This window comes from Parus major, chromosome 15, assembly GCF_001522545.3.
Source record: "Parus major isolate Abel chromosome 15, Parus_major1.1, whole genome shotgun sequence".
Taxonomy (NCBI): Eukaryota; Metazoa; Chordata; class Aves; order Passeriformes; family Paridae; genus Parus; species Parus major.
This window is the reverse complement of record NC_031784.1, coordinates 2,152,245-2,171,359: the sequence shown is the minus strand read 5'-3', so window position 1 is coordinate 2,171,359 and position 19,115 is coordinate 2,152,245. Positions and strand designations below refer to the sequence as shown.

General features: G+C 42.8%; 1 protein-coding gene across 1 annotated transcript in view; it reads left to right on the top strand.

Moving 5' to 3' along the window:
* Positions 1 to 19,115, top strand: part of DNAH10 (dynein axonemal heavy chain 10) — a 49,674-nt gene that overhangs the window by 28,349 nt on the left and 2,210 nt on the right. Inside the window, exons 48-74 of the mRNA XM_015644185.2 lie at positions 108 to 275; positions 564 to 752; positions 1,370 to 1,541; positions 2,415 to 2,618; positions 3,386 to 3,466; positions 3,865 to 4,062; positions 4,646 to 4,807; positions 5,354 to 5,528; positions 6,356 to 6,537; positions 6,742 to 6,878; positions 7,739 to 7,956; positions 8,296 to 8,517; positions 9,051 to 9,198; positions 10,016 to 10,295; positions 10,640 to 10,869; positions 11,337 to 11,610; positions 12,306 to 12,410; positions 12,903 to 13,057; positions 13,811 to 13,965; positions 14,198 to 14,381; positions 14,918 to 15,118; positions 16,261 to 16,470; positions 16,848 to 16,943; positions 17,559 to 17,730; positions 18,155 to 18,286; positions 18,610 to 18,821; positions 18,897 to 19,064. Coding sequence (XP_015499671.1) covers positions 108 to 275; positions 564 to 752; positions 1,370 to 1,541; positions 2,415 to 2,618; positions 3,386 to 3,466; positions 3,865 to 4,062; positions 4,646 to 4,807; positions 5,354 to 5,528; positions 6,356 to 6,537; positions 6,742 to 6,878; positions 7,739 to 7,956; positions 8,296 to 8,517; positions 9,051 to 9,198; positions 10,016 to 10,295; positions 10,640 to 10,869; positions 11,337 to 11,610; positions 12,306 to 12,410; positions 12,903 to 13,057; positions 13,811 to 13,965; positions 14,198 to 14,381; positions 14,918 to 15,118; positions 16,261 to 16,470; positions 16,848 to 16,943; positions 17,559 to 17,730; positions 18,155 to 18,286; positions 18,610 to 18,821; positions 18,897 to 19,064 — 4,830 coding nt within the window. The remainder of the gene's footprint in view (positions 1 to 107; positions 276 to 563; positions 753 to 1,369; positions 1,542 to 2,414; positions 2,619 to 3,385; positions 3,467 to 3,864; positions 4,063 to 4,645; positions 4,808 to 5,353; positions 5,529 to 6,355; positions 6,538 to 6,741; positions 6,879 to 7,738; positions 7,957 to 8,295; positions 8,518 to 9,050; positions 9,199 to 10,015; positions 10,296 to 10,639; positions 10,870 to 11,336; positions 11,611 to 12,305; positions 12,411 to 12,902; positions 13,058 to 13,810; positions 13,966 to 14,197; positions 14,382 to 14,917; positions 15,119 to 16,260; positions 16,471 to 16,847; positions 16,944 to 17,558; positions 17,731 to 18,154; positions 18,287 to 18,609; positions 18,822 to 18,896; positions 19,065 to 19,115) is intronic.

Here is a 19,115-nt window from a genome sequence, read left to right as displayed (position 1 = left end):
ATAAATCAATATTTGAGCAAGAGTCTGCATTATCACCTTTCTAAGTATTACTGGACTCACAATCAAATGCTTTGTTGTGTTGCCTGACTCATTTCATATCCTTCAAGGTCCAAGGCCATATAAAAACCTTGGTTGAAGAGCATTTCCCAGATGACTTGGAGCACGTTATGAGGGATCCAGTTCTTTTTGGAGATTTCAGAACAGCACTGAATGAGGCAGAACCTCGTATTTATGAAGATATCCAAGACTATGATTTAGCAAAAGCTCTATTTAAGGTAGAGTGCATCATCTGGGAACTGCCTGAGGAATGGGCAGGAGCCTGCCTCAAACTGCAGGAAATCTGTTCTCTTCTGTGTGCACACAGAACTTTATGTGCTTTGATGCCCATTTGGGGTTTGCAGTGATGAAACCTGAGGATCAGCTAGAGAGTCAGCAGTGTTTTCCAATAGTTCATTTTCCCTGAGGAATGGGAAAGAAATAATGCTGCTGAACGGGCTATTTTCTTACTGTTAGTAATTGTTTCATTGGTCTCCTAGTAACATTCTGTTCACCTTTCTCTGAAGGAGATTTTGGATGACTACAACGAGTATCATATTAAAATGAATCTGGTTCTTTTTGATGATGCTCTGGAGCATTTAATCCGTGTCCATCGCATCATCCGGATGGACCGCGGGCACGCCCTGCTCATCGGAGTGGGAGGCTCAGGAAAGCAGTCCCTGACAAGACTGGCTGCTCATACAGCTGGATGTGAGGTTAGTGACCCTGGGTCTTGGCTGTGAGAAAAGACAAGGGAAGTGAAATTGTGATTGGGATTAAACTGGGGATGGGGGTGAGTTCAGTCAGTCAAGACAAGATCGGGCTGGCAGCTCTTCCCTGTGGAGAGAAGCCCTGGGTGAGGAGACTGCCAGGAGGTCCAAGATGATGACTGTGTGTGATCTGGGCAGGAAGATGTCAGTGCCTGAATCTGGGTTTTGGCTCTGGGGAAGGAAAACCAGGATGGGTTTGGTGATGAACAGCTAATTGTCCCTAATTACTGCTGCTAATACTTAAGTGTGTTACAGTAGCACTCCAGTGCTGCTTGAGGAGCCTTGTTGTGATTGATACTGTATTATTTCAAAGGGGAAATGTTGCTCTCAGAGGCACTTTACTTAAAAAGGCTTGGGAGGAAAGAACAAAAAAGGAGGATGAACAAAGCAATTTTGAAAATGCAATCCTGCAGGGTTGTACAAATGCACAATTTTATTGATACTTAAACATTGCTGATGACTGGGGCCAAACCAACCCCCTTGATTCAGTGTAACTGAAATTCAGAGTTGCCATCATGTCTTGGGTCCATCTGTGACTTCTCAGTGGGTGTTTTCATCCTTAGGTATTTGAGATCATCTTGAGTCGAGGATACGGAGAAAATAATTTCCGGGATGATTTGAAAAATTTGTACCAGAGGCTGGGTATTGATGACAAGACAGTGGTCTTCCTGTTTACAGATGGCCATGTGGCAGAAGAGAGTTTCCTGGAACTCATCAACAACATGTTGACTTCAGGTGCCACTGGCAGCCTCTCTGCTTGTGACTCATAATCTCAACTGTACCCTTGATACAGTTATTGCTGCACCCTGTGTCCCCTGCTGCTTTACTTAGCTACACCTTTCAGTACTATCTGAAATGGTATTGGCCTTAATAATGGCTTTCTGGAATCTTCTTACAGTCATTTATATGTCTGGAGAGGTTACAGGGTTCATTCATGCTGGTGGTGATGCTGCGGAGTATCAGATTTCTTCCAAGATTGAGGGGGAAACTTCAGCTGCATTGGGCCACAAGCCCACTTGTCCAATTGGCTTTTGAATAGCTTTCACCTGAACTGCAGCAACTGTTCATATGTGTATTTATGTATATATGTCCTGAAATGAAGTTTGGTATCTTATAGTGAAGGAAGCAGCTGGAAATGACAGCAGCTGGCATTGTGTGACCACCCTCTCTATAGAAGTTCCTACCCAGTCTGATATGAGAACAGATGAGTTAATTGTATCCCTTTTCTTGTTCTGGTTTTCTCTGTCCCTGGTCTGTCATTGAGTTACTTATGCAGTGTTTGCCACAAGGTTGAGAGAGCAGAAATGTGAACTGATTGTTCACAGACACCAATGAAAATTTTCTTTTCAGAGTCCTGTGACATTTTGTATATGCTGTCAAAGCCCAAACAAAAATGCAATTATTCCTCTAAATACCAAGTATGGCCTATTTTCCATGAGGGCTGTGGGGAGGAGAAGCATAGAGAGATGAATAGGTTCATTCAAAACTACTCAGAATCATTTTTGCAGAACTAGGTTTAAAATTGGTTTCTCATCTTCCCTATCCCCAGCCATATGGCTTCCTCTTACTGGTTGTTCTCCCTAGCATTCTTCTGTCCTTATGTTACAGGAATGGTGCCAGCCCTATTTGCAGATGATGAAAAAGACTCCATACTAACTCAGATTGGAGAAGAAGCTGCTAAAGCTGGCGCAGGCCCAGCTAAAGAAAGTATCTGGCAGTATTTCGTAAGCAAATGTGCAAGCAACCTTCACATTGTCCTGGGAATGTCCCCAGTTGGGGAGGACCTGAGAACGTGGTGCAGAAATTTCCCAGGTTATCAACTGTACACACTTCTTAATCCCTTCCCTGTGAAATACAGATTGACAGGCAAGAGAAAAATCTCCAGTGGCCACTGAGAGATGTCTGGCAGCTAAAACTAAGCAGAGCAGGTTTTGTGATTAAAGATTTACACTGCATGATTTTTTTCCAGTTAATTACCACATATCAGTGAGCAATATTGATTAGCATTTATCAGGTCAGTTTGTTTTCCAGCTGAACAGCTAGAAATCAATTGATCATCCTCACTGAACTGGAAATACACAGCCTTTGCAGCCTCTTTTCTGTAGTTTACAGCTGAAAGTGTGGTGTTAAATCATTATGAAACTAGGATGGTGGGAAGAGAAACATTTTTGTATCCAAAGCCAAAAAGGGGCGTGCTGGGAGGGACACCCACAGAGAGAAAAAACACCTGAGCCTGGCAGGTGCTGCAGGTGGCTGAAAGGAGTCCTGGGAAACAGAAGAGACTTGGGAAAGATGGGTACAGGTGGGAATGCTGAACTAAATACCTTATTGCAGCTCTTGACTGTGTCCTGTAGAGCCTAAGGAATGGTACAGTGGGATTAGCAGGACACAGGAGCAAAGCTCATTATTTACTGTCAAAATGGAAGTATGGACTTTATGGCAAATTCTGTTACTAAGAAGGAGTCAAGAATAATTTGCAAATTCTTGATGTAAATAATGTTGATTAGAGGACTGCCTGTCTGATTTGGGGTTAGTTTTACAAAGGAATTTTTTAGATAACACTGTTCTTTTATTTTAAGGTCTTGTCAACAACACTGGTATTGACTGGTTCTTGCCCTGGCCTGCCCAGGCCTTGTGTGCAGTTGCACAGTCCTTTTTGGGTATGTAACATGTCAGTATTTCAACCCATTAACCCTTGGCACAGCCTAAGAAATATATTCTTTAGTTTGCAGTACATGTCACAACTTCATTTCCCATTGTGCTTGTTACCTTAAGTCTAAATGGGTCATGCAAAAACCCAGTCAAAAAATGTCACTGGATGGTAGTTTCTTAATCAAATACATTTTTCAAATTGCTAAAGTTCAAGTTCCCAACTCTGCAGACAATGGGGGCTGCCTTCCAGGAGGTTCCCTTCTGGCTCTGCCCTGGTCTTGCTTTTTGCCCCAGAAAACAGACTTGTTTTGTGTCTGGCTTAGATGTACATAAGAAATGGTAATTGGTGTACTCTGAAAAGGGCCACAAATCTTTAAATTTTTTTATTTCTTCTGCCCAATTTTAGGAAAAAATCCACGTATCCCACCAGAGAGCTTCCAGTCAGTGATTGACCACATGGTCATGGTGCATGAATCTGTAGAGGATTTCAGCAGGAAATTTCTGGAGAAACTGAGACGTAGAAATCATGTCACACCAAAAAATTACCTTGATTTTCTCAATACCTATGCAAAATTGCTGGAGGAGAAAAATGAGTTCATTTTAGGTAAGGTGATGCAGATGTTTTCTCCTTTTTAATAAGTGATTTAAATATTTTAAAAGTTCTGGTGAGAATCCCACATATTACCCAGAATAAGCAAAAACTGTGTTAGCAGTACTGTCTCAAATGCTGTGCTGGCACACAGCTGTGGGGCTGTGTTTTGACATTGACCCAAAATCCTGGCCACGTGTGACTGTTCACTCTATCAAACAATGGGCTCTCCTCAAGTCCTTTTATGAATGAACATGAGCCAGAAACTCCAAACCAGACACTCTTCTGCTTGGGGAAGAGTAATTCTGAAATCTAATACCAGCATGGCCCTGCTCAGGGTTTGACTTTCTTCCTCAAGCAGCAATTCTTATTCATACTTCACTGGCACTGAAATATGTGAAGAGGATAAAACTCAAACAGTGTAATATGGGAAATAAGTTATGGCACAGGGCCACTGTGTCAGCTTAAGTGACATTAACATCATTTTGGGTGGAAAGGAAAATTTCTCAGTGCACCTCTAAGGATATTTTCTCTTTGTGAGATTGTCTGTTGCTGTATGCTTAAACATTGACATTTGTCCCTTTGTTTTCCTACCTAGCACAATGTAAACGGCTGGATGGGGGCTTAGTTAAACTGAAGGAGGCTGCTGTACAGCTGGCTGAGCTGAACGTGAAACTTGCTGAGCAAAAGATTGTGCTAACAGAAAAAACTGCTGCTTGTGAGGCTTTGTTACGAGACATTAAAATGAACACAGAAATAGGTGGGTAGTTTACAAGTCCTGAAGTGTCCCACAGGCAAAGCAGGGCTCACATCATGTGTTAGGCTGGGTTGGGAGACCCTTGAAGAGCTCCAGCTGCTTCTGGATGTATCCCTCTTGTTCTGTGTGCTGCTCCCATGCCATGCCAGAAGCGCAGGTCCCCTGCCTTGCCCAGATTGCCATCCCTGCTCCACATTTGGCACACAGTACTTTACACAACATTTGCCTGCCCTTGTTGTCCCTTTCCAAGGTGCAGGGCATAACGTGGGGAAAGCAGGAGCAAGAAAGGCAACTTCTGATTCAGAAGTTTAGTGTTAGAGGAAAATCAGAGGGAAACATGGAGGAAAAGAGATTGTGCATGCTGTTGTGTGGAACACTGACTGTTCCTAACCTGGTGATGTCACCAGAGGCAAGCTGGCAACACAGAGGTTCTGACTTGATGGTGATTTCCGATTTTCAGCAAAGAGTAAATCTCTATTAGTGTATTAGTACACGTTCTGTATACAAACTTGAATGATCCATTTGTGGTCCTGCCTTTATAATTACTAGCTGAAGAGAAGAAAAAAATGGGTGAAGAAAAAGCAATAGAGATACAGGAACAGAATGCAGTTATTGCTGTGGAGAAAGCAGAGGCTGAGGCAGCACTGGACCAAATCAAGCCTATTATGGAAGCTGCCAAACGGGAGGTGGAGAAGCTGGACAAGGCTGAAGTTACTGAACTCAGGTGACTCATTTGGATGTACAGTAGCATAAACTCTTGGAAATATAATGAGAGATCTTTGTTTGCTGGATGGCCTTAGCCTCATCTTTCTCACCTGCCTGTGAAGGTCAGGACATCAATTGGGTGCAGAATGCCCTGATTCCTAGCCCACAACTTTGCCCTTAGACTGTTCTTCCAGGCCTTTGTTTGCTGTTTACCCCATCATCCTCTGGTCTGTGCCTGATGGACCAGAACCTGCTCTGGTTTTTGCCTGAACAATGGCTGTCCAAACCTGTTCATTCCTCCTCTCTTTTTTCCTGTGTAAGCAGGAACACATAACTGTTATTTTTCAGGGATACTTGAGCATACACAAAAATGTATTTCCCTGCTGAATTTCCTCCTCCCTGTGTTTTGATAATACATCTTTTTTTTTTAAGGATTGATATAAAGGTACATCCAGTCTTTGGCTCTCCCTGAAATAGTTGTCGCCAAAACAGCAATAGCTCTCCCTTCCCTGCCACACTTGTTCAATTTTCTTTCTCTCACAGATCTCTGGATTTTTCTCCAGCTGCTTCACTGCCCTAGGAAGGACTATTGAGGCTCTGTTGTAAGCTTTCCACTGCTTTAACTCCTTTTTCATGGATCAAATTGTCTGAATACAAGAATTGGTTCTGAGCTTTTGAGTAGTTAATAATTTTTGTCTGGCTTGGGTTATCTTTTCCACTGTTGGGGCTTGTCTTATGTACAAGCTCCTGTATTGCAATGCCTCTTTTATCAGGAAGCACCCACGTCTGGCATCATGTGCTTTGTCTCCTTTTTTCTCTTCCACTTCTCTTTCACCTGTTTTCCAGGTCCTTTGCAACACCCCCAAAGCAGGTGCAGGTTGTTCTGGACTGCATCCTTATAATGAGAGGTTACAAAGAGCAAAACTGGAAGAATGCCAAAGCAATGATGGCTGACACAAATTTCCTGCGACTTCTGTTGACGACAGATTTTAGGGAAATTCCATGGAGCAATGTGAAAGCTATGAGAGGTGAATTCCTGTTCTGGGTACTTGCAGTGAATATAGGATCTTGTTAATGGGATCAGCCAACAGACTCTCTTTAATATTGTGACAAATGTTTCCTATTGTCTGTCATGGCATTGGCTGATGCTGCTGGTAGGAAAAGTTATTTATTTGAGGGTTTTTGCACAGTTATTCAACTCACTTGCAATGTTTTTGTGTTTTCCAATTTAGCTCTCTTAAAGAATCTCAATACTACCTGGGCTGAAATGGAAGTTATCAGCAGAGCAGGACTGGGAATGTTGAAGTTTGCTGAAGCAGTGGTGACCTACTGTGATGTAGTTAAAACAGTCAAGCCAAAGGAAGAAAAGGTAAAATGTGTTGGAATCAAACTCAGAGAAGATCAAAACATGATCATGATGGAAAAGATAATACTTGATTATTTCATAAACTGTCCACTTTCCCTATTGAAGTGCTTAAAAAGTGGTGCTTAGGAGAGCTATTGCAGTAGCAGTGAGGAGGTTGTCAGTCATAAATCACTGTATTTGTTGTGTCAGGATGCTGCCATCCATGCCAGTGCTTGAGGGATGAGGGAGGAACATGTTCAGTTGGAATTTTGTAATCTAACATGCTTAGAAAAACACAGTTGAGAGCTGTTTACTAAAAACAAACTTTAAAACCCATGGCATTTGGACAGAGCAGAGGTCAGTAGTACACTAAATCCATGTTCCTTAACCACAGACCTTTTGATTAGCTTTTTCTAGGATGACTGGAAATTCAGCTGTATTACCAAAGGAAATCTAATGTCCAACAGATGACACTGGGAAATTTTGTCAAGAAAAGGTTATTATATACAACTGACTACAGAGAAAGTATATTCACTAGATGATGTGTCTGACTCTTTTTAGAGGTTTAATATTGTTGCTATTAAGCAGACAAACCTCCCCTTTTGTCACAGCATAGAATCCTGCTGACCTCCAGTGCTTTAATATTCCTTGTGGGTACAAAACTGGGAGATGTCTTTGCTTTGTTGTTTTTTTTGCATGTTCATGATGTGTGTTTGGGATGGGGAGAGGAGGGTGACAGTGTCAATTATTTTGGCTTACACTGTTTATTACCAGAACACTTCGAAAAATATGATATAACCAAAAGAAATCTGAGAACTTAACACTTCTCTCCAAAATTCTTCTGTCTTCTGACACTCCTTTGTTTCCTTCAAAATTTGCTTTAGGTGGCCAGGCTAGAACGGAACTACGAATTAAGTAAGCGGGAACTGGAAAGGATACAGTCAGAGCTGGCTGCCATTCAGGAGGAGCTTAAATCTTTGGGGGAAAAATATGAGCTGGCAATAAAAGAAAACCAAAAGTTACAAGAAGAAGCAGAGATAATGCAAAGAAGATTAGAGGCTGCTGACAAGCTCATCGCTGGCTTGAAATCTGAGAATGAGAGGTAAGTCTGGATTCAAAGAGGATTATTTATGACACCAGAGGTTCATGTGTCAGGGATAAAATCTGTCAGGTGGAGGCATTTTTGAAAATGTTGCTTTCTATGGTGTTTGTTTCTGAGAAGAGCTATTATCTGTTCTGAGCTTATATCCATTGGCTCTTGGAAAATAACAGATTAAATGGAAGAAGGTTCAGATCAACAGTTGATATGTGGCCACCATAATAGCAAGAGAAAACTGATTCTAAATTTGGGGGCCTGTCTCAACCTGTATCTAAAGTAGCAGGAAATTCTGGACATAAACCTCATCTTCCTGGTACAGAATCTCCCATATAATTTTATCAGGTGGACAGAGGAATTCAAGGAATTAGAAATACGAAAGGTGAAGTTGCTTGGAGATTGTCTACTCGCTGCTGCCTTTCTGTGCTATGTGGGAGCCTTCAGCTGGGAGTTCCGTCATGAAATGCTCTATCAAGTGTGGCAAGAAGATATTGTCTCACGAGAAATTCCTGTCAGCCATCCATTTAAGTTAGAGAGCCTCCTGACCAATGAGGTGGAGGTTAGCAGGTATGTCCAGTCAGAACCCAGCGACTACTGAGTGTGACATTATAAAGTGGGAGTCTGGAGCTGAAGCTGTAGCAGAGAATTGGCATTGTGGGTGGAGGTGCACAGCCATACCAGAGAGAGAATCTTACTTTCATGTCCTTCTAATTAACAGGGGTCATTTGTTATAACAAGCTGTTGTACTTAACACTCCAGGGATGTTCACTGAATTCAGACACATCTAATGCCATTTCTAGGAAGTTTTTTAGGAGTTCTCTATAAAATATGTTTCCATAACCCAACAGGTATCTTTTAATTGACTTCAATGGGTTTGGTATTAAACCCAAGCCCAGGTAGCCCATGTATCAGCTACCACAGGATTGCTCACCTCAGGCAACAGTCAGTACTTAGAGTAGTGCAGTTACAATGAGTCAGTCTGAGCTGTGACACTGATGTGTCCTTGTGTATCTAATTGTGTGCTCAGCGAGTTGCATCATTTTGTTGACAAATGAAATGTGCTGCTCTCCCATCGAGTTTTGGGTGCATTCTGTTCCCAGGTGGGTTTCTCAAGGATTACCCCCAGATGAGCTGTCTGTCCAGAATGGCATCCTGACAACGTATTCCAGCCGCTTCCCGCTCTGTATTGACCCGCAGCAGCAGGCATTGCATTGGATTAAGAAAAAAGAAGAAAAGAATGATTTGAGGGTAAAGAATGGAAGATTGCTTTACCTCATTACTGATTGTTTTCAAAGCTGCATAAATATTTGCCACCTTGAATAGGGAACCAGTTATATATCACAGAATTATTGAATGGTTTGGATTGGGAAGGACCTTCTAGTTCCACCCTGTCTCACGGGCAGGGACACCTTCCACTATCCCAGGGTGCTCCAAGCCCTGTCCAACCTGGCCTTGGACACTGCCAGGGATGGGGCAGCCCCAGCTGCTCTGGGAACCTGTGCCAGGGCCTCAGCACACTCACAGTGAAGGATTCCTTCCTAATATCTAATTTAACCCTGGCCTTTTTCAGTTTGAAGCCATTCCCCCTTGTCCTATAGCTAAATGTGCTTGTCAAAAGTCCCTCTCCAGTTCTCTTGGAGCCTCTTTAGATTTTGGAAGGTGCTATAAAGTCTCTTCTCCAAATGGATCCTTCTCTTCTCCAGGATGAACAACCCCAGCTCTCTCAGTCTGTCTGCACATGCAGAAAGGGTGTAACCAAGAGGTTGGTGTAGATTGTGATTTATCTCAGCTCTAGGGTGGAATTTCCATGCAGGACAATAAACACACTTAGAGGCACAGCTGGAGCTTTAAAGGGTAATTTCCAAATGGAAATTATTCTCAGGTAATCAGAAAAAAACCCCACCTTTACTGCTTTGTGCAAGTGCAGTTTATATCATCTCTGAGAGGAAAAACAAAAAGCAGCAGAGAACAAACTTCATTAGTGTTGGCAGCTACTGCAAAATAATAAAGTTCAGCAATATGAATATCAGTTCTCCTTTCATGTTTTCCTATTGTTCTCTTGCAGATGGCTTCCTTTAATGACCCAGATTTCCTGAAACAACTAGAACAGGCCATAAAGTATGGAACCCCTTTCCTGGTGCACAGTGTTGATGAATACATTGACCCTGTGATAGACAATGTTTTAGAGAAGAATGTCAAAGTTTCACAGGGGCGAGCATTCATTGTCCTGGGGGACAAAGAGATTGACTATGACAGTAACTTTAAAATGTACCTGAACACCAAGTTAGCAAACCCAAAGTATTCTCCCTCTGTGTTTGGCAGAGCTATTGTTATCAATTACACAGGTAAGCTCAAGTGTGTACTTAATAACAAAGTAGGGATTATGCTGTTGTGAAAATTTAGGGCCTGGGTCATTGTCTGAAACCTTGGAGAAACTAAAAAAATCATACTCTCCCTTGTAGTCAGCATCTGATTTAATAGAAAGTCTTTCTCACTTCTCTTCTTATCTGTAACTGAGCTAAATATCTCTTCCTGTACTGGTCAGGTGAGAATTAAGATACACAGTCATTAACCAGGTCACTCTGCTTCATTGCTGTAGTTTAATGAGAGACTCAACATTAAATAAGTTGTATAAAAACTGTCCTGTGTTTACAGAACTCTGTGCTCTGTCCATGTGTTGTGCCTGTAGTTACACTCAAGGGCCTAGAGGATCAGCTGCTCAGTGTCATTACGGGTTTTGAAAGGAGAGAATTGGAAGAACAGAGAGAACGTCTCATCCAGGAGACAAGTGAAAACAAAAACCTGCTGAAAAATCTGGAAGACACTCTCCTTCATGGACTGTCAACTTCCACAGGAAACATGTTGGACAATGTGGAATTGGTGGAAACCTTGGAAGAGACAAAATTCAAAGCTACTGAGGTACCAGCTCTGGGCTATTTGGAAGGGTGTCTATGAAAGGATGTTGTCTGTCTTCAGAGAAGTCCTTAACAGGACCAAAGTAATGTTTGTTTACAGTTCTAAAGCAAAATAACCCATCCTTGCAGTTTTCAGGCCACAGCTGGGCAAAGCCACACTGGACCTGATCTAGTGGTGGTCATAACCAAGCTTTGGCAGAAGTTGAACTAAAGATACCCAGAGGACCTTTCCCACCCTATTTCCATGATTTTTTGTAAATCTTTGCCTTTTTATAAATATACAGGGTGGGATTAATTTTATCTAAGTTTTACCTTTTATAATTTGTACAACTTCTTTTGAGTTCCCTGCCTAGATTCCCTCTACAGTCACACAGAGAGGCAGGCACTGAGCAGCTCTGATTACTGTGGTATAACAGATCCACTCTGGATCATCACAGTAATTACAGGTGTATAAAATCCCTGTCTGCCCAGGTGATTGAGAAACTGAAGCTGGCTGAGACGACTGCGGCGGATATCGACCTCCTCCGAGATGGCTACAGACCAGCTGCCAAGAGAGGGGCCATTCTCTTCTCTGTGCTGGCTGAAATGGCATTTGTCAACATCATGTACCAGTTCTCACTGGTCTCCTTCTTAGAGGTTTTTGGATTCTCTCTTCGGAAATCCATGCCCAGTCCTATCCTTCCTAAGAGGTTAAAAAACATCATGGATACACTGACTTTGAACACCTACAACTATGGCTGCACAGGTTAGTGCTGTTTAACCAGGGGCTGAGACTGTGCTGTGCAAATAAAGGTGAAGCCCTGACTTCAGTTGATTCATGTTAAAGAGGGAAGTTACCAAGCAGGGAATTCAGTGGTGTTCAGGTCTTAGCACCATTCCTGGCTCACACTTCCCTCCCTGCTATTTCTGTTAGAGGGAACATTGCACATTACCCATCTAACTCTTGCAGAAATGTGTTTTTTTTAACACAGTTAAAAATGGTAAAGGCAGCCATAGAGCTCACAAGGGCTGTATTGACTGTTCAAACCTGTATTGACTGTTGAAGCCCCAGCTTTGATCTTCCTTATCACAGAATCATAGCATTGTTCAGGCTGGAGGAGACCTTTAGAATTATCAATTCCAACCATTATTATTATTATCCATTATCCATTATTATTCATTTTTAAGCACTGTTATCTTCATGGGTTGAGCAGATTGTAGAATCACAGAATGGTTTGGGTTGGAAGGGACCTTAGGAATCATCTGGTTCCAATCCCCTGCTATGGGCAAAGATGCCACTCTCTAGATCAGGTTGCTGAGGGCCCCATCCAAAGTGGCCTTGAGCATTTCCAGGGGTGGAACATCCCACCAACCCCACAACAGATGAAGGATGTGGATTGAAAGATGGCTCCAGTTCCACAGGCTTTAGCAGCTGATTTTGGAAAATGTCCTTTTATGTAGGCTTGTTTGAGAAGCACAAGTTGCTGTTCTCCTTTGATATGACTGTTAAGATAGAACAAGCTGAGGGCCGAGTTCCACAAGAAGAATTTGAGTTCTTTTTGAAAGGTAAAGTGAATATTTGTATGTAAGTATGTAGCTCTATGTAGCAATAGCTAAAAGATCTTTTGAAACTAGAGCTTTGATTAGAGATGATTTATTATGAGCCAGCACCTCAAGAGGGGGAACTGCACTGTGTTGGGTTACACAAACTTGGGATCCTGCTGTTTCTATTTCACATCAGCTAATTGTTAGGATTAGGAAAGTAATCTTCAAGAGGAAAGTAGAGGAAAGTAATCTGCAGTTATTTTCTGAATATATTGTGGTTATTTCCTGACTATGTTGTAGTTATTTTCTGTGTAACATGATTTTTGCAAAGATAAAACTCTGGCTTTTGCAAGCACTTGTAAAATGCCATCTTTCCTTCAGCAGACCAGTCTAATCTTACAGTGCTTCCAGGAACAAATTTCCACTTGGTTCCTCTGCAGAGGAACTGTGTGTGTGGTCATGCCTGGAGGATTTCTGCCATGGACACTGACTGTGGTTTCTGAATGTGCCTAGGCAATATTTCCCTGGAGAAGAGTGCCCGAAAGAAACCGTTTGCTTGGCTTCCAGATCAAGGCTGGGAAGACCTCATTCGCTTGTCTGAACTATTTCCTGAGAAATTTGAATCTCTTCCAGATGATGTGGAAGAAAATCCAGATGTATGGAAAAATGTGCGTGCTTTTTTGCAGTGCTGTTTTCTCTCCTAGTTTTTCTTCTGGTATTAAATGTTCAAGTGTGATGCAATGGGTCCCAGCACCCCACAGGGGAGATGTCACTGTGGGCTTCTTCCCTCAAAGCCTTTCTTTGCTTCTTGACCTCAGTTAGTGATTGGCTTATTTGCAGAAGAACTAAGGATTATATTATTTTTAAAAAAAGGCCAAAATACCTTCCCTGGTATAATGTAGAATTTTTATTTGTTAGTCAAATGCCTTAGAGGAGTTATTTGCCCTGTTGAAGTCAGTGGAAATTTTCTGTTTGACAGTCAACATTTCAGTGGTGTTTTTGTGCTGCTAAATTGTGCTTTGATCTTCTTGTGGCAGTGAATTCTATAGGCTATTGACAAACACAGATTTCCTTTGTTCCTCCTTTAGCTTCATTCCATGTCTTCTTGCTTTATAAGACATCTTCCTGCAAGCAACCTGTTAATACCTTTTTGCTTTTGATGTTATTTTCTGTATCTGAAGAGAATCAGTTGACATAAAGTAAAAATACAAATGTGTTTCTGGACTTGAATACTTTATACTTAAAAAGTTGGGGTTTTTACCTCACCTGAACTTTTAATATTTACTTGCAGCTGATTGACTTTCTTTGGTTTTGTTGTGTCTCTTGGCCCCCCATTCATGAAATTGATTTTCTCTTTCCTAATAATTTCCCTGACAGAGCCACCGGATTCACTTGCATTGTGTGCTGTCTTCTCTTGCCAGTGGTACGACACAGATGCTCTGGAGCAGATCCCACTGCCAATGCACTATGAGGACAATGTCACAGACTTCCAGAAGCTTCTCCTGCTGCGCTGTTTCCGCGTGGACCGGATGTACCGGGCAGTGACCGACTACGTGACAGTGACAATGGGCGAGACGTGAGTCACTCTCCTCTCTCAGATCCCAACCTCAACACTCTCACAGAGCTGGAGCTGTAATCAGCTTTGTCAATTCTTCTGTCATTTGCCTGAGGAGCAGAGCAGGGGTTTGTCTGAGTGATTTCCATGTGCAATCCGTGGTGAGCTTTGCCTTTCGTGTACAAGGCTCTGTTCACACGCGGCAGCTGCTCTGTGCAAATCAGCCAAATCATTTGGCTTCTCCCTCTGCCAGGTATGTGCAACCCCCTGTGATCAGCTTCGATGCCATCCTGCAGCAGAGCACCCCACTTTCACCTGTGGTTTTTATCCTGAGTCCTGGCTCTGATCCTGTCAGTGACCTCATGAAATTGGCTGAGAGGACAGAATTTAAAGCAGATAGGCTCAAATTCCTGGCCATGGGACAAGGGCAAGAAGAGGTAACTTGGATGGGGAGGGTGGGGATGTGTTGTGTGTAGCAAGCCATGCTCCTAATGCTCTGGGACTGATCAAATTTCATTTCCATAGGTCTGTTCCATTTTAAAAGGAGTTACCTCATGGTTCTGATATAGATTTGTCAGTTTGGAATAACACTTTACTGAACATGAAAGGGGCTGTTTGACTGACTTGGCTGCTGTTCTGGTTTGGGTGAGGGTAGATTCAGAATCAGATTTTTGGCTATTAAAAAGTAGCGATGAGAAATTGTTGCTGTGTATGGACATGAGGAGGATGGAAATTCTCCTGCTGCTCTCCTACTTTTCCTGTGACTTTCCTTTTTTGTTATGGACACTAAGGCAGGATGTCCAGAGCTTAACAGCTGATTGAATTTGCCATGATTTCAGCCAGTGGGAGAACTCCTATCAGCCTCATTTAGACCACCACTTTCCCAGCAGGAAAACCCACTGCACGAGCCCATCAGAGGCAGTTTGTTCTCAGAGAAAAGGGAGAGTTACAGATGGTTCTTCCCTGTCCTCAGATTGCTTTGCAGATGCTGGAGGAAGCAGAGGTTCATGGACAGTGGCTCATGTTGCAGAACTGTCACCTTTTGGTGAAGTGGCTCATCCATCTGGAAAAGGCCCTGGAGAAAATTACAGAGCCTCACGAAGACTTTCGCCTCTGGCTGACGACTGACCCAACTAAAGGCTTCCCAATTGGAATCCTGCAGAAGGCCTTAAAGGTGGGGAAACCCCAGCCAGGAGAGCATGTCCTGGCACTGGTACTCAGCAGAACAGGCTGGCTCTTCCACCTCTGGGAAGAGCCTGAGTGCAGCACACTGGCCCAGGCTTATGAACTCGCTTTTTGTCTTTATTTAAGCCAAATCCTTTTTTCATCATCCTGTTTATTTTACTGGGATGTTTCCTTTGGGAGAAAACTGTTCAGCAATTATTTCAAAGCAGAGGTTTGTGAGTTAACCTGGAAATGTGACAAGTGATCTTTAGATTTAAATGCTGCCACAAGTGAGGAGTGCCTGGAGACAGAAATAGTCCTGTCAGCCCTGATGCTGCAGTGCAGAACCAAGGCCTGTGTCAGCCTGGCAGTGCCAGTGGAGCAGATGTTGGAATAGGATAATGATTTCCAGCTGCTACTTCAGGCTGCAGCTTTTATCACTAAAAGCTGAGCTGATTATTTTGAAGGCACAGGCCTTCTGCCCTAATGTTCTTTTCTGTGGCTGCTTTCCTGCTGTTGTGGTGCCCTGTCCTGTAAACATAATTATTTCATTTCACAAATTGGAAAGCAGTGGCTCAGTGGCAGCTCTGGGCTGTCCTCCCACTCCTCCTGCAGTGGGAAGGGAGCAGGAGTGGATCTTTAAGGCTGCAGATCTGCACTTTGTGGGTCTTGCCAGGAGAAGTGAGAACTGAGGTTTTAGAGCCCTTTGGAAAAGCTGCCAGGAAGCAGCTCTGGCAGTTTGATCAGCAGTAAAGCCACATTGTCAAAGCATCTTTGACAATAGCATAATTTGCCCTATATGCCCAAGCATACTGTGGGCATATAGGGCACATTAAAATGTGTAAAGTACTGATATTTCAGTAAATTAGATCTATAGTATGAGAAATATTAATGACTAATTCCAAAATAATATTTTCTTTGCATAGGTGTTTACCTTGAAAAACTAAAAAGTCTGTTTCATGTCTTTACTTAAGAAAAAAAATCCATTATTTGATAGACATTTGGAAAACAACTTTAAATGTCAAGCTTGCATTGCATAGCTTACTTAATGTGATATATTTATTTTTATATTTTTATATTTATATATTTTTATATTTATTTATTTTTCTCAAGTTATGCAATAATTGATGGGTTCCCTAATTATTTTGATAGGTTGTTACAGAACCACCTAATGGTCTGAAACTGAATATGAGAGCCACCTACTTCAAAATTCCCCAGGAAGCCTTAGAGGAGTGCCCACATCCTGCCTTTAAATCCTTAGTCTACGTCTTGGCATTTTTCCATGCTGTGGTTCAGGAGAGAAGGAAGTTTGGGAAGGTTGGCTGGAATGTACCATATGATTTTAATGAATCTGATTTCCAGGTAAGAAAACAATTACAATGGCTCTTATATTCTTGAGTAGCTCAAATTACTTTTGAAAACACAGAATTTATCCAGCTTTGACCTTTCTCACAATTAGATTTTACTTAATATTTTTTCTACTTCTCTGGAGTCATGTGGACTCCTGATCTTCTATAATGTCAATTTGGGATGCTAAAAATTAGATTCCTAATCCTTCATGTTTTTATTACCTCTCTCATGGGTTTCTTTTCTTGAGAGGATTTATACTTAACTTTTTAATTATTTCAGAAAGAAGTAATTGATAGTTTTCAAACAAGAACTACATTAAATAAAACCTATGAATATATATATTTGATTTATAAATCTTCTTATCTCACATGTTCCAACAAATTCATTAGGTGTGTATGGAAATCCTTAACACATACTTGACAAAAGCTTTTGAACAAAAGGATGATCAAATCCCTTGGAGCAGTCTCAAATACCTTATTGGAGAGGTGAGTGCTACAATGCCACAACAATTCAGATAAATGAAGTTTTCTCTCTGCATGGGCTGCATCAAGTAAAGCTGGGAATCTTTTCTGGTTTGGAACTCCAGTGTAGCCCTAAGCAAGGCCTTAATCTCAGTCTCAGGGAATTAGGGCCACTGTGTGCACAGCAGGGAGCAACGGTGCTTAATTAATTCTGAGCCAGCCCTTGGGACCCTGTGCTGGGAGAGCACAGTGCTGGTGGCAGCTGGGGTGTCACTGGGGTGTACAAATGTGTGTTCTGCATTGGCAGCTGCTGCAACATCGAGTCCTGCAAGAAACTCTTACCTTGCAGCACTCCATCCCAGCTGAGCATGATCTGGTGCCTCAGGAAGGTACCAGTGCACACAAATCATCCAAACAGGTGATTAGGAGTGCCCAGATCAGCTCTCTCCACACCAAGGCCAAATATTTCCTTCTTGTCCCCCTGAGAGGGGACTGGAGATGTCCTTGGGATCCATAAGGCAGTGTTACACCACAGCCACTGCAAAAGCAAAGAACATTTTTGACCTTTCAGTGACTTTTTTAAACTGTATTTTCTGCTCCATAAGCCAGTGCTGTAACACTGATGTCACTGATTTCCAGGTCATGTATGGTGGGCGTGCAATCGACAGCTTTGACCGGCGCATCCTGACTGTCTACATGGATGAGTACCTCGGGGATTTCCTGTTTGACACATTCCAAGTGTTCCATTTTTATAAAAGTGACACTATTGATTATAAAATCCCAGAAGGGAAGGGAAAAGATGACTTTGTTGGTAAGAAATGTTTCTCCTGCTGCATTCAGAAGTCTGCTTCCAGTGTACATTGTTTCCAGACATCGCTGCTGGGTGTGAGAAGTTGAACAGAACACCAGGCACTGCTGGTGTGTGGATTGCAGTGTTATAATAGTTCACTGCTTTACAGGAGCAGTCCTTTAGAATGTGAGCTTGTCACTGAGCTCCCTGGGTGTTTAAAAAACCCAAAAAATAACCCAAACCACAAAACCCTCAGTAAAGCAGTGTTAATTTTGTTAAGTGATATATTTCTGTGGGGGAGTCTCTGTGTGTGTCTAGAAGTGTTTATTTGATCTGTGCATTGCTCCAACACCACGTTAAGCATTAGATTTCTTTATTCAAGCAGAGCAATAGCAGAGTTGCTGTGGTGTTCTGGGTTACCAGAGCCTGTGTGGTTGTATTCCAGAGGCCATAGAAGCTCTGCCACTTTCCAACACCCCCGAGGTCCTGGGCCTTCACGCCAACGCCGAGATCGGGTATTACATGCACGCGGTGCGGGACATGTGGGTTCACCTGCTCGAGCTGCAGCCCCAAACTGGTGCGTGCCCTGTGTGAACTGGCTTTGTGAACAGGAGATGTCCAGTGGCGAGTGCTGAGCCCTGGGGACAGTGACAGCAGCCCCTGTGTGTGGGGAGCGAGCTGGGGGCTGTGTCCTGGCCTCGGGGAGCAGAGGGAGCTCAGCCCTGCCAGGCTGGGAGCAGCTCAACACCTGCCCACAGGCACAGCTGGGGACGTGCAGGGCTGTGCGAAAATGGCACAGCAGAAGAGGGGGGAGACTGATGCCAAAAGGTGACTCAGCTCTCAACCTGCTCTCAGAAGATTTAATATGGATTTAATCTCACTAACATTTCTTCATTTCAGGTGAAACTGGTGCAGGAATTAGTCGAGATGAATATATTGCAAATGTTGCCAAGGATATAGAACACAAATTACCTCAAGTATTTGATCTTGACCACATACGTAAAGGTTTTGGAGTCAACATCTCCCCTACGACTGTGGTGCTGTTGCAGGAACTGGAACGTTTTAATAAGCTCATCGTTCGAATGGGAAAGTCGTTGGCTGAGCTACAACGTGTAAGTAAAATCACAGCAACTCGAAAGGGAGCAGCTGGGCTTTGCCTGCCCTCACAACTCTTACCATTGTTCCAGGCCTTGGCTGGGGAAGTTGGAATGAGCAGTGAATTGGATGATGTGGCTCAGGCTCTCTTCAATGGGCAGATTCCTGGGATCTGGCGGCGGCTGGCCCCTGACACCCTCAAAACACTTGGAAATTGGATTATTTTCTTTAGAGATCGATATGACCAGTACACCAGCTGGGTAAGCAAGCGCCTCCAGACAGCCTTTTGTTTTGTTAACCTGCCCAATGTG